Below are 14,539 nucleotides of genomic sequence, written 5' to 3'. Positions count from 1 at the left end.
GGTTCATTGAACGCTGGAAGAGGACAGGTTCCACCATTTCCCTCAACCCACAATGTTCACAGTTTCCTGTTTCATGTTTCTGTACCATTAAATGTGCAATTAATCCCACTTGCCTAAATCTCATTTGTGATATGATGTCTTCTACCTTGTTGCTGTCTGTTTCTTTGTTGTCGTATGGCCTTCCCTCATTTCCCCTACATTCTTTTGTAAGTTATAAAACTGTGTACCTTTACTCTCTGTCCGAATGCTTCTCCATTTCCCTTAATCTCTGACTTGATTATAGTCTTATAATCAGGGGAGGAGAGGAGAGGAGAGGAGAGAGGAGAGGAGAGGAGAGGAGAGGAGAGGAGAGGAGAGGAGAGGAGAGGAGAGGAGAGGAGAGGAGAGGTACCCATTTCCCAGTGGGGTGACAGAGGCCTGTCAGGTGATCATGTTTCTGGACCCCAGCAGCCTAACAGCAGCGTAACTAAGATGTTAAAGTAGACAACCACCTAAGTATGATAATTTGTCTATGGTAGTAACTGGGAGTACGGAATTAGTGACAATAAGCTTTTTCAAAGAGGAAGATTTTAACCCTAATTTTAAAAGTAGAGATGGAGTCAGCCTCCCATACCTGGACAGGGAGCTGGTTCCATAGCAGGGGGGCCTGGTAGCTAAATGCTCGGCCCCCCACTCTACCTCTAGAGACTCTGGGGACCACAAGTAGACCAGCATTCTGAGAGTAGAGCGGTCTATTGGGCTGGTAAGGTGTCACTTGCTCCTCCAGGTAGGATGGAGCTAGGCCTCTGAGGACCTTGGAGGTCAAAAGAAGGGTTTTAAAAATTATTCTAAATTTAACGGGCAACCAATGAAGAGATGCCAGTACAGGAGTAATGTGATCTCTTTTGTCAATACCTGTCAGAACTCTGGCAGCAGCATTTTGGATCAGCTGGAGGCTTCTTAAAGAGTTGTTTGGACACCCTGATAATAAAGAATTACAATAGTCCAGCCTGGAAGTAACAAATGCATGGACCAACCTTTCGACATCTTGCCGTGTCAGTAGTTTCCTGATCTTTGTGATGTTCCTCAGGTGAAAAAAGGCACTTCTAGAGACTATTTTGATGTGTGAGTTGAAGGAGAGATTTTGATAAAAAAGTTACTCCAACATTCCTCACAGAGAGACTAGATGTTAATGAGATACCATCTAGAGTGATCATGTGATCTAATCTATCCCTGAGAGGTTCAGGACCAAACACCATGACCTCAGTTTTTCCTGAATTATGGAGAAGGAAATTTGAAGACATCCAAGACTTTATGGCTGTTTCCGAAACCACACACTCGTTCCCTATTCACTACTCACTACATGGGGGACATGGATTGAGTGAACTACATAGTGCACTCAATTTAAAGTTAGTATTCGGACAACGGCGTCATTTACGGCGCACGTAAAGTGACGTCATGGTTTCGCATAATAATTACGTACCAGTTGCCGGGAAAAGTGGCCAGGTCCATTTATTTATTTTATCCCATCAGCGGCCATTTTATGAAAATGCAATATTTTACCCTATAATTGACTTTATATAATAAAATGAAACATTAATGTCAATAATAATACAATAATAATTACTTATTACCTAAAATAATTAGTGTCCCTTGACATTTTCAAGCCAAGACGTGATGGCACATTCTCAAGTCATATTCTGCTGTAGTGAAAACATTTAATAAAGCAAATTTTCATCAAAAAATGGATCCATAGCTACTTTTCATCTTTGTAAATATTCTTTTACTGAGATTCTGTCGCCTGGTGAGGAACAGACGATTCCGAAGAACAGTTTTAAGTGAGGGGCGGAGGGGATCAGTAAAGAGTGAGTGATTTTTTTTTTACACATTTATGTGGTAATGTTTTAAGATGATCATATTTTGATTTAATGTCAAGCATCAGGTATTAGTGTTTAGAAATGTTTTTAACCAGTAAGGTTCCTTATTTAAAAGGAAGAGGTGAGAGTTTACAAGTTATTCTTCTTCTCTCTTAAATATGTTTTTGTATGTCTTATTGTAAGTTGTTTTGTCTCATTTTTTTCTTTCATATTCAAAATAAACTCTTTATTCAATTCATTATACCTGTTTGTTTTAGACAGAACAGAATCAGGACTACAGAGAGCTGGGGCTGGATTTTGTGGATTTCTGTTGGCACCACAGGTTCATAAATTGTTCAACTTCCTGTGTCAACCTGAACAATACACTGGACTTGGGTGCTTTGCATCCATGTACCTTGCAGGTTGTCTCAGCCATTTGATATAGAATTCCTTTTAAAATGTCCGACTGGAAAAGAAAACTATGGAGTTCCTATGATTTTGCAAACTTTCACCAAATGCAGCTAAAGCTACATAGAATAGAATATAGAATAGAATTACTCATTCAGGTTGTGCTTAAAGATATTTTTCTGTCAGTGTCGAATTATAAAATTCTAAATGCATTACTATTGAACATATATACTCAACAGTTACAGAATACAAAAGGACCTTATGTTGCAATGCAAATTGTGTTTACTCACAAAGATGAATCTTATATAAACAGAACTTTCTTGTTTAGTAATTTACGCAAAGTAAATATGAATTACAATTACATATAGCTCACACCAATTACCAAACTTGGTTAGGAGAAGAATGAGGACAAAGTACTTTATTAGTCATATTAAATACATATGCTTATGCTCGGATTACTTCACATAAGATACATATGATATAAACGCATAAGATATATAGGAATGATTCCATTGTTAAGAAGATGTCTCAGACCGAGGCAGCAGTCCAGAAATGGTGCTCCTAACATTTGGTTTCTTGGTACTTGGCTGTAGGGCATTTCAACAGTACTCTGGCAATGTCCTGGTATCACTGCACAACCAGGACTTGACAGTTTTCTTAGCTGATCGGCTTTCCTTCCAGGACATTGAAAATATCTGTTAAAGACTTGTGGACACACTGCTGAAATTCATGGCTATTTAGAGTTGGATAGCTGGTCACAATGGTACGACTTTCAGAGTCTCTAAAACCGTATCCAAGGCCAAACCCATCAGAGACTACGGGGGCAGCACCGCCAGTTCTTAATACACCACTGCTGAGTGTGGTGGAGGACAGAATGATGCGGTTTACGTTAGCATAAGATGGGTCTGTATACAGGCATGGAAGGGTCTGGCCTTTTGACATGGCCAGGTGTCGCAGAACATATAGGTGACAGCCAAATCCTTGACCTGGTATTAGAAATATAAGTGGTTAATCAAACATTTACAAACACCACTGCACTCAGTAGTACCACCAGCTATACTGTACAAAAATAGCTCGCTCTCTCTCTCTCTGTCTTTATACAGTATATCTATATACATATCTATACATGGACAGACAGACAGACAGACAGACAGACAGACAGACAGACAGACAGACAGACAGACAGACAGACAGCCAAAGTGCTAACCGAATCCCCAACTTACGAATGCTTCCCATATATGTGTGTGTGTGTATATATATAATAATTTATGCCAGATGACTGCTATGTCTTAGAGGTTTTTTGTACATTGAGCTGGCCAACTTGCTGTGTGCATGTATGTATGTATGTATGTATGTATGTATGTATGTATGTATGTATGTATGTATGTATGTATGTATGTATGTATGTACACACATGTGTATATACACACACACACATATATATACATAAATATGTGTATATATACCTATGCGAGAGAGAGAGAGAGAGAGAGAGAGAGAGAGAGGAGAGAGAGAGAGAGAGAGAGATTCAATGTGCAGAATATGACTTACCAGTTGCCGCTTCGTTTATTAGCTGCTTATGACATTTCGAGCATTCACTGAGCATGGCATTTAAGTGCTCCACGCTGTGCTGGCCTGGCTGGCAAACGAAGGCATGTGAGCATGTTTTTGTAGGAAGTGTAACTGGCCATATGTCCTCCAAACGGCCATGCCTGAATGCGGCTGTGCTACAGGACTCAGTTGTTGCCACTGTCTGACCATATTGCCTCAAGAAGCCCATCTGAAAGGCCAGTTGCATGATAGCATCTGGACTCACTTTCTTTTCTTTGAAGAATTTTCTTCCTCCTCTCTTAAAGTCAGTGACATGAACAGTGAGGTTTGATGCAAGTACATCAGAGTTCTTTCTGGCCTTTGTGATAGCGTCCTCCATTTCAGTGTCCAGCTTGAACTGCAACCTCCGCACAACAGAGTCTGGATCCACAGCAGCAGTAGCCGAACCTGGGTGTACCAACGGCTGTTCTGTCGTGTCTTTACGGATCTCATTTACAAACCGAAGAACACTGACACCGTCACCCCAGGAGTGTTCAAAATTGACACCACTTTCGCCATTTTTGGTCAGAATTATGCTGAAGGATTTATCGTACCACCTGTTGCAGCCACCACCACTTAATACATTCTGTGTGATGTGAGTGATGTCTGTCAGAGTTTCATCATCCAAACACAGGCAAAAAAGTGCACTGTCAACAATGTGTAATTCCTCTGCATTTCCAGCAGCGATTAGCTTATTCCTGAGGTTTGCCCACACGTCTCTGTTTTCCGTGGTCAGAAACCCAAGAGGGAATGTGGGTTCTGTGGTTGAATCATCTAATATGTATTTCAAATTTGCATGGATCTCTGCAGGTTTCACCAAATTCCCATCCCTGTCCACAATATCAAACACATACATGTTTCCTTTCCTCATAACCAGGACGTGGCTCCCATTCTCATCAGTGAAGAGCTCATCTTGCCTAAGCCTGGGAATCCGGGTGGTATTGAAGAGGCGAGCATACTGAGACATATCCAGGGGGTAGGCATTCATCATAGAAGCGCCATACCAAGACAAGGAGGATGGGACCCAGCGGATGAATTTTTTAAAGCAGTTTGAATCACTCTTTCTGGGGCTAAGGTGGAAAACTTCTGGCTCAAGGAGCCCTGTTCGCAATGTTTTCATAAAGCGTGCAGCAGAGCAAACTATATTGGTCGCCCGGACAAGCTGGTTGTTGTATTCTTTCTTTCGGTCAGAAGTGAAGATTATGAAGGCATTGGCAGTCACTAAGGAATCCCTTGAACAAAGATACTTTTCCAAAAAAGGTCCTACAAGGAAAATAAATCACTTAACCACATTGATCAGTAATAAATATATTTGATATTCTTACTTCCAATTAGGAAACATCAGAATGACCTGAGCCTGTCAAATCACCTGCGATGTAGCTTGTGTGCTTTTCATATTTGTCTTTTGCCACAAGTTCCTCATGCAGATCTCTCCCAACACCATTCAGGAAACTGTGTGAAATTTTTTCTGTTTGTCTGTGAATATACAATTAAACTAAAGAAGGTCATTAAGAGTACGTAAAAAAGTGAACTCCTTTATTTCATGTAATCTTACCTGAATTTGACATCATCCAACAGAGGTCTCTGAGCAGCTAAATATCTCCTAATGGTATCTTCCAATCTGGGTATCGGGAGCCTTAACAGTGAAAAAGAAGAGAAACTGATAGTGTATATTATGTTTTACCTCTCCAGGAAAAAAATCTTATCTTTAAAAGGCATTGTCAGTAAGGGAACGCCCAGCCACCCTGCGGAGGAAACTCATTTTAGCTCCTTGTGACCATGATTTTGTCCTTTTGGTCAATACCCAAAGCTTGTGACCATAGGTGAGAGTAGGAGTGTAGACTGACCAGTAATTCAAGAGCTCTGTCTTGCAGTGAACCTCTGACTTCACCATGACAGTCTGGTACACCGACTACATAACTGCAGAAGCTCTATTGATCCACCTGTCAATCTCACGTTCCACCCTTACCTCACTCCTGAACAAGATACTAAGATACCTGAACTCCTCCACCTGAGACAGGACTTCTGCACCAACCGGGAGAGGGCAAACCACCCTTTTCCGGTCAAGAACCATGGCCTCAGATTTGTAGGAACTAATTCTCTTCCCAGCTGCTTTGCACTCAGCAACAAAGTACATGCTGGAGGTCCTGGACAACATCTGCAACAGAGCAACATCATCTGAAAAAGCAAGGATGAAATCCTATGGTTCCCAAACCGGACTTCCTCCAGCCCCCTGAGGTCATAAAGGTTATTAACAGAACCGGTGACAAAGGACAGCCCTGCCAGAGTCCAAAATGGACTGGAAACAGGTTTGACTTTCTGCCGGCAATGCTAACCAAGCACCCGCTCTGGAGGTACAGAGACCAGACAGCCAATAACACACCGTGAATTGATTCATTTTCTGTCGTTTGCTATTTTGTGCGTCCGAGGTAGTTTTCTCTGTCAACTGGACTGGGTTTCTTCTCTTGAAGACGTTTCGCCTTCTATCCAGAAGGCTTCTTCAGTTCTGAAATCGCTGGGGAGAGAGCTTGAAAATATATAGCCCCTGTGGACCATTAGCATGCTAATGATCTGGGTGGTCACCTGAGAGTCGTTAGCAGGGTCGTTGGTCGGGTCGTTCACCTAGTTTCTGTTGAGGTGTCTCTCCTTTGTCTGCTGGATCACATGGTGATGAGTCACTGGGTCTCCTGGAATGGTGTGAATGTTTGTTTTGTTGTTGGACGGAGTGGAGGACTGCATTGTATGTGGGTGACAGGAAGTGCCTCAGGCCACCACCTCTGCTTAAGGATGGTAAACAGAGGTGGTGGTAACACTTAACGGTGTTAACAGGATTTTTCCAGCCTCCTCTTTGGAGCCTCGATGTCAGGGGGGAGAAGGAGCAGGCAGAAAGGCCTTTCCACTTAGAAGGCATCTGTCGCGTGTTCGTCTAATGTGACACAGAGAACCAGAAGATTGGTCTTTTCAAAAGGTCGATCAGCATTTATTGAAGATCGAAAAGGAGTCAGGATTACAGTAGCCAATGAGTCAAAAAAGAAACAAAGATATCACAGAGCAAAAAACCTAGTTGGAAATCAAAACCAAAAAGTCAGCCAACTGGAACATAAGTCACTGCTGCACCACCTCTGGTCTCCGAGGTACCTGAACGCCACTGTACCTCTCCGGTCTTTGGATGATACCGAATGCTGTCTGCCAAATGCTAACATACAGGGTCTTAACTGTTAGCAATTTCAGAGTTTTAACTTTAGCATTGAATTTTTTTAACCCTTCAATTCCCTCTTTTAACCTGGACCTTGTCCTGTTCACATTCTAACGTCAGTTGACCATGGTGAAGGCCAATCCCTCAGGTGACTATCAGAATGGATGAGCTGTTTAGAGGTCAGCCGATGTGTTGTAATGATAGCCTGGCTACTCCAAGAGGTGACAACAACTTCACAAGCCTTCCGCCACAGTGCTTCCCCTGTGTTGACATCCTACAGCTCGCTCTCAGAGATCTTGACCTTGGTGTTAGATTCAGATGGCTCCTTTGTGATCATTTTTCTGCCAGTTGGTTGGGTGTGCGTACAGCAGTAGTTGTCACTCTGAATTTGGAAGGGTGGAGGTACCATGGCTCTTTTGGGAACACCATACAGCATTGTCAGTATTGTCAACACTAGTTGTCAAATCCCTCCTTGTTCCGTTGAGTGAAAGGTATCACTCTCAGCCCACAGATTATTTGTGCTGCTCTTCTTCTATCACAGAAGAAGGATGTGCACGAGTACTTCATTCACTAGTAAAGGCAAGACCATAATGTTATGACTTCTCCCTGGTGTTTTCCCTCTCCCCCTCCCTTCTGTTTGTTTGCCTGTCTCTTCCCTGTTTGTTTATTTCCAGCTCCGGGCAGTGCTGCTTCCCAGTTCACTCCCATTGTTCAAATCCCACACCTGCGACTCATCTGTGGTTAAACATCTTATCCCTTTCAACGATAAAAGACTGGTTTTCACTCCCATCATCGTTAATTCATTGTTCAACCCTCCAGAAACTCCTTCAGGATTTGCATTGTCGGTTGTTCCTGTTTCCTGTTGCTTGTTTGCAGATCAACTCTGTTGCCTGATCCTGCTCATTTCGCCCAGCCTGTTTTGTCCACTTTGTGGAGTTCTTGTATCTTGTGTATAGCAGACGTCAAATGCCAAACTGTCAATAAGGACTAATTCCTTTTTGACCTAATTCAGTCCTGTGTGTCTGCCTTTGGGGTTCAGTTTGTGTCTGCCGATTATAACTGTAAAAATCTTTTTAACTAAAAAAAAAAAGGGATCAAAGGAAGAAACAGTCCAATACTTTGAAATAACTTTTGACTTCTATCAATTTTCTTGTTATTTCCTGAGCTCTGAATGAGTATGTTGTGGAGTGAGGGTGCAGAGAAGGTGCTCCACTTCTGTAAATGTAACATTCTCTCATGGGAAAACAAGGTCACAAACTTTTAGAATGATGAAAATAAGATATGAAGCAAAACCAGTTGCTTGAAAGAAATGCCATATTAACAGTTCAGTGCTAAGTGCAAGATTAAAAGACCTCCAACAGGCAGGACGTTACAGGAGGCAAGGATTGTATTTATTACGTAGTTTAACAAGGTTTAACTAATTGTTAGGTTACGGCAATTACACCTGGACAGCAGAAGCTATTTAGGAATAACCAAAAATATGTACTTTATGAAATCTTTTTAAAACACTTATTTCCAGAAAAGTGGAGGTTAGCTATGGGCTATGACCTTTGCCACTCCTCCAGGGTGGCCCCCACCTCTCAGCCAAAGACAGCTGGGATGGGGTCTTGACCACCCCCGACCCAACTAGGCACCATTAAGTCAGCATAAAATCAGAAACAATCAGAAAGATGTTAAAAATAGTCTGTATATAATATGAAATCCTTACAGTACATGTTAATTATTAAATACTGAATGCATTTATCATCCCAACAGTTAGATATAGACCCGATTATTACTATAAAATGAAAAATGAAAAATCTCAATACCAGAATAAATATTTTAAAATTGAAACCATGAATTCTAAAAATAAGTCAGACAAACCAAAGCTAATTGACAAACAATTGAGCAATGATTCTCAATTATTTCAATTTACACTTAACGATCAAATAAAACATTCATGCATCACTTCATACCTGGGTAGACTCTTCTGGTAATGCGTCGTTGGTACGACACTTTGATGTAAATACTCCCCCAAAGAAGCATTTCTACTGCTGTATGTCCGTATCTTAAAGGCCAGCGCAGCAATCCTTAAAAAACAAGGATTACCCAATATCCTCTTTGATGCAGCGCACTGCCAGAACGCCATTGACAGAATAGTCATGAAGTTTAGAAAATCTTCAATAGATGATGGCTGAAAAAACAAAAAATCGATTTATGTTTGTTATTTATCTAATATCTAGTAGCTGTGCTGTAATAGCATCTAGTGTCGTGGAATTTTTAGCCGTTTGGAGAAGAAAAACTATTAATCTAAGTTACTGCGTAGGAGATGGTTTTAATCCAGTCAGTCGGTCAGGATACACACACGGAAGCATGCGGAGAGATCTCTGCTCAATGTATACAGTTCTGATCTTATATAGTTGAAGGCCCGCCCCTGAGGTGCAGACGTCTTCACAGCATGTGTTTGCTGCATACACAGGACACAGGACGCCAACACAGTAGGTGTGCACTGTATGCACCTCAGGAGTTTGGTGCCTTCACAGCGGGTGTTCCGGCTGGCACAAGAAGTTGAATGCCTGAGGATGTCCCCCCCTCAGTCCTTTGACGCTGGTCCTCCTTCAACCTTTGTTTCCATGTAAATGAATGAGGAACCAAATGGATTCCGTCTGCTCTCCCAGTCTCCATCACACCCTTCCTTTTGTTCTCAATTTACATTTCACAATAGAATACCATTTCAATTTCCTCCTTTTGTATACAATTTACATTCCACAATCAAATTCCATTTCAATTCCCCCCTTTTGATCCTACTTGGATCAACCTGATTTTGACAGTAAACTTGAAATACATCAGTAACTTAGTTCATCTTTATAATCCTCTTCCAGTCCACATTCAGATGAATTGTAAAGTCCGGTTTCTTGAGTGGTGCTAGGGAGAAGATGAGTAGTACTGCTGTGATTGATATCACACCCAGGACGCACAGGAATTTCTTCAGGATCAGGTCGGTCCGTCGCCTGGGATGCAAAGGCTTTCCTTGGAGGCTCCTCTTGTTCTTTCGTTGGTGGCTTGGCACGCCACTTGGAGCAGCAGGGACACTAGTTTCACTCCCTACTGACTGGCTCCTTCGGCTCTGGCACCTTCTTGCAGTGGGACGCGTGGATCCACGTTGCTCTCTCGGCTACTTTCACCGCTGTCTGAGTCACCAGCAGAATTTGGAATGGGCCTTGCCACCGTTTCTGGTTCCACCTGGTCCTCCGGAAGTCTTTGATCACCACGTAGTCCCCTGGATGTAATGGATGGAGCTGTTGGTCCGCTGGAGACGGCAGTGCTGCTTTCACTCGTGCCCGGATTTCTGAAAGAGACTTAGTGAGATTTCTACAATAGGTTAGTACAGAGCTCTCGCATAGTGTCGTGTCTGGGAGGGTCGCCTGTGGAGGGGTGATGCCTACGTTCGGGATTCCTGCAAAGAGAATTTCAAAGGGACTCAGGTTAGCTCTTCCTCTCTTGCGCATTCTCATATACGTTAATGCCAGGGGCAAAACCTTAGGCCATGGGAGGCCCGTCTCTTCGCAGCACTTTGCCATTTTTGCCTTCAGGATCCGTTTTCTCTTTCCACAGCTCCACCACTTGGGGATGATAGGCACAGTGTCTTTTGATATTTATTCCAAGATAAACTGAGAGTTGCGTTAGGGCCTCGTTTACGAAGTGTGCCCCGTTGTCGCTCGAGAGTTTTGCAGGGATTCCCCACCTAGGAATTATTTCTGCCAGCAGTGCTCTTGCTACTGAGTTTGCATCTGCTCTGGATGTTGGGATTGCTTCTACCCATTTGGACCACATATCTACAAAAACCAGACAGAATATTTTACCTTCTGCTGGGTGTAACTCTATAAAGTCCATCATTACAGGCTCAAACGGTCGGGTTGGTGGAGGATGAGCTGCTTGTGCTGAATTTGATGTTGGTCTTCCGGGGTTGTGTGTAGCACATACTACGCAGGCTTTACAAAATTTCTCAGCCACTGGGGTGAACCCTTTTGTGAACCAATGCTCTGACATAATTTCTAGCATCCCCCCTTTTGACGCATGGTCGAGACCATGAGTCAACTTGGCGTAGTGATGGAAAAGAGCCGAGGGCAAGCATGGTTTGCCATTAGGGCCCATCCAGCCGTGTTGAGTATGGACTGCCCCCACCTGGCGCCAGAGCTGCTTATCCTTCTGTGTGGCAAGTGACTGGATGGCAGACAGAGAGGAGGGAACCGTTACCGCACAGAGAGTGGACGGTGTGCTTGGCAGGGCAGCAGCTGTTTTTGCTGCTTCATCTGCACGAGCGTTACCTGCAGATATAGGGTCAGAGAGATTAGTGTGAGCGGTGCATTTACAGATTGCGACCTGTGAGGGGAGAAGGACAGCGTCCAAAAGAGCCGCCACCAGCCGATGATTCAAGATGGGAGCGCCATCAGACTTGAGGAAGCCCCTGTGCTTCCACAATGCTCCAAAGTCATGAACTACACCAAAGGCGTACCTAGAATCAGTGAAGATGGTAACTGACTGGTTGGCTGCGAGGTGGCAAGCTCTGGTAAGGGCCACCAATTCAGCGGCTTGAGCTGAGTAGTTGGATGGTAATGATGCAGATTCAACAGTGCCGCGGGAGTCACAGACTGCGTAACCGGCTTTGCACCGGCCCGTGTCCGCATCCCGGGATGCTGACCCATCGACAAAAAGAACAAGATCAGGATTGATAAGAGGTTGATCCATGAGGTCAGGACGTGGGGAACAAGACACCGAGAGTTCTGCCATGCAATCATGAGGGTCGCCCTCCTCCGGGGTGGGGAGGAGGGTGGCTGGATTCAAGACATTGCAACGTTTGACTGTGACATTAGGCAGACCCAGGAGGTGAGTGTGATACCTGATGTACCTAGCTGCTGATAGGTGGGACGTGCGTTGCTCATGTAGGATCGCAGTGACCATGTGAGGGACAAGAAGAGTGAGAGGGGAGTATCCCACTAGGTCTCTGGAGGCCACTACAGCCTTTTCTGCTGCTGCTATGGCCCGAAGACAGTGGGGAAGAGCCGCTGCCACTGGGTCGAGTTTGCAAGAGAAATAAGCGACCGGACGTAGAGCCCCACCATGCTCCTGCAAGAGAACAGACGTCATGCACCCATGACGTTCGTCAACAGTTTGAATGAATTGACGCTCTGGATCAGGGAGACCGAGCGTCGGTGGTGACTGTAGGGCAAGCTTGAGGTCTGTAAAGGCGGCCTCGGTCTCCACCGTCCATTGGATCCTGGTGCTCATCGAAAGGGAGCGTGACAGAGCGTTCAGTGGCTTCACCCGTTCTGAGAAGTTTGGGACGAAAGCTCTGCAATAAGAACACAAACCAATGAATGACAGGAGTTCCTTCACCGTGACCGGGCGAGGGGCCCGCTGGATGGCTTGAATATGTTTGTCTGAGAGGGCCTTTCCATCCTTGCTTATTCTGTGGCCCAGAAACGCCACTTCTGTTTGTACATATTGCATCTTGGACTGTGAAACTTTGTGGCCTTCTGTGGCTAAGTGTTGGAGCAGCGTGATTGTGTCCTCAGTGCACTGTGATTTAGTGGGTGCACAAAGAAGCAGGTCATCAACGTATTGCAACAGTGCTGAACCTGGTTGCAGCTGGAGAGAGGCGAGGGAGGCTCCTAAGCATTGATTGTAGATGGTGGGAGATTCACAGTAACCTTGTGGCATCCGTGTGAACGTGTATCCTTTGCCTCTGAACTGGAAGGCGAACCAGAACTGAGAGTCGGGGTGGACTGGAACACTGAAAAAGGCGTTAGATAAATCAATGACAGAAAACCATGTAGCGTCAGGAGGAACAGTGGATAGGATGGTGTAAGGGTTCGGGACTAGGGGTGCACGTGGTTGGACTGCGGCGTTGACGGCCGTGAGGTCCTGGACAAATCGCCACTCTTCTGGAGCAGGCGGTGGCCGGTACTTCTTGACTGGAAGTATCGGTGAATTTACTGGAGAATTTGGACATGGGACAATGACTCCTGCTGCAAGAAGTGAGTCAAATACTGGCTGTATGCCTTCTATTGCCTCCTTCCTCAGGGGGTACTGGGCTCGCCTTGGCCTGTACCCGGACTTTGGGGTGACGATTAGCGGCTCACAATTCTTAACCAATCCAACATCGTATTTGTGGGCCGCCCACACATGGTCAGGCACCATTGGAAATTCAGTTTTCTGTGAGGACGGAGCGTGTGAGAGGAGTGAGAGACAGTCCCGTACCACGATAACTGTGGGCGTTGCCGGGACCTTGTTTAAATGTGACATGGAGTGAACTTGAAGTGATGGAGAGTATTGGACATATGGGTTGGATGTGTCTTCCCAATCAGTGGCGAGGCGACACAGCTTAACCCAGGATCCGAGGTCCTTCCAACAGTCTTCTGGCCCTTTTGCCAGGGAGATGTGGGGAGTACTGGATGGAACATCAAACAGTTGACAGACACACACACAGACAAGTTGACAGTCACATGCAGACAAGTTGACAGACGCAGCGCAGCGCATGGGATCCCAGTACATAGTATCAGTGGTTAGCTGGACTGAGGCTTGTGCGTAGAAACGCTCCTCATAATTTGTGTCCTGGTTTGGTGCGACATGGGCAGTACAGTGCACTGCATCATCTGTTTGCAGATGTGCAGCAGGGCCCACTCTGCCTTTTGCCCATTGTAGTAGCACGCTTGACTCTGAATGGGGCAGCCCCCAAATGTAAATCCATTTAAATTCCGGGGTTACAGGAGTAGCTAACATAGTAATAGATGAGGGGGATGGACGCTCAAGCTCTAATCCCTCTGGGGTTGATAAAATTTATTCCCAGAGCTAAAATAAGGTCACGGCCTAGCAGGTTTATTGGACATGTCGCAGATATCAGAAATGCATGTTTAAACGTGTGTTTTCAAATTTACACTGGAGAGGAACGGAGAACGTTTCTCTGACATACACTCCACTTGCTCCCAGTGAGTACAGAGATCTGCCACTCATGCGAGTGTTGGAGAGAGATTTGACTTGTATCACAGAATAGGTGGCTCCCGTGTCCACCACAAAACAAAGCTTAGTTTCTTGCACGGTTATCTCTACTGTAGGTAATTTGTTTATAATTTGATCAGAAATATGAGCATATTGCATGAATAGGCTAGTCACGTTCGCGTGCGGATATTCTCGTGGTGGTGTGGTGTGATACTGTGCCTGAATTGTGGTTGGATGCTCCTCAGCCGGCTCCACCTCTCTTTCTAGTCAGTCCAATTGTTGCCATGGTTCTGAATGGAATTGGTGCTCTGAGTGTCCCCGTCCTCTGCCCTGCGGGTACCCTCTGCCACGCCCTCTTCCTCTCCTCCGGAGGCAGTCTCGTGACCAGTGTCCATTCCGACCACAGTAGAAGCAGGCGTCTGAGTCTTCCTGCCCCTGGTATGGTGGTTGCTGTCGTGTGTGCGGTGGGCCTCGAGATGGGGCACGTGGAGGGCCTCCTCCGTCGTGTCGTCTGGCGCCATCTGGTGGAGGA

At 44.9% G+C, this 14,539-nt stretch overlaps 2 protein-coding genes across 3 annotated transcripts; both read right to left on the bottom strand.

Annotated features, from left to right (window-relative positions):
- Nucleotides 1-2,634: 2,634 nt before the first annotated feature.
- LOC130529003 (carnitine O-palmitoyltransferase 2, mitochondrial-like) lies at nt 2,635-9,933 on the bottom strand. Its single transcript, XM_057038885.1, has 5 exons — nt 8,985-9,933; nt 5,389-5,469; nt 5,203-5,309; nt 3,795-5,096; nt 2,635-3,229 (listed from the first exon to the last, which is right to left on the bottom strand). Exons 1-5 carry the CDS (start codon nt 9,170-9,172, stop codon nt 2,901-2,903), a joined length of 2,007 nt encoding a protein of 668 aa, XP_056894865.1. The 5' UTR covers nt 9,173-9,933; the 3' UTR covers nt 2,635-2,900.
- A 1,022-nt stretch (nt 9,934-10,955) lies between these two features.
- LOC130529002 (uncharacterized) lies at nt 10,956-13,926 on the bottom strand. 2 transcript variants are annotated; one of them, XM_057038884.1, is made up of 2 exons: nt 11,525-13,926; nt 10,956-11,232 (listed from the first exon to the last, which is right to left on the bottom strand). In XM_057038884.1, the coding sequence occupies exons 1-2, from the start codon at nt 13,789-13,791 to the stop codon at nt 11,103-11,105; spliced, it is 2,397 nt and encodes a 798-aa protein (XP_056894864.1). In that variant the 5' UTR covers nt 13,792-13,926; the 3' UTR covers nt 10,956-11,102. The 2 variants fall into 2 exon arrangements, with proteins under 2 accessions (XP_056894864.1, XP_056894863.1); XM_057038883.1 differs by having other exon boundaries at nt 11,078-11,232; nt 11,382-13,926.
- Between the last annotated feature and the right edge of the window lie 613 nt (nt 13,927-14,539).

Source organism: Takifugu flavidus, chromosome 7 (assembly GCF_003711565.1).
Source record: "Takifugu flavidus isolate HTHZ2018 chromosome 7, ASM371156v2, whole genome shotgun sequence".
In the NCBI taxonomy this organism is placed as follows: Eukaryota; Metazoa; Chordata; class Actinopteri; order Tetraodontiformes; family Tetraodontidae; genus Takifugu; species Takifugu flavidus.
This window is presented reverse-complemented; position numbering and strand designations above follow the sequence as displayed.

Coding starts and splice junctions, on each gene's coding strand:
- LOC130529002 (XM_057038883.1), bottom strand. CDS start 13,791: ATGTTAGCTACTCCTGTAACCCCGGAATTTAAATGGATTTACATTTGG. Junction 11,233..11,381: donor CCCCTCACAGGTCGCAATCT/GTAAATGCACCG, acceptor TCTGCCATCCAG/TCACTTGCCACACAGAAGGA.
- LOC130529003 (XM_057038885.1), bottom strand. CDS start 9,172: ATGACTATTCTGTCAATGGCGTTCTGGCAGTGCGCTGCATCAAAGAGG. Junction 5,470..8,984: donor TACCAGAAGAGTCTACCCAG/GTATGAAGTGAT, acceptor TTCACTGTTAAG/GCTCCCGATACCCAGATTGG. Junction 5,097..5,202: donor GCACACAAGCTACATCGCAG/GTGATTTGACAG, acceptor TTTTCCTTGTAG/GACCTTTTTTGGAAAAGTAT.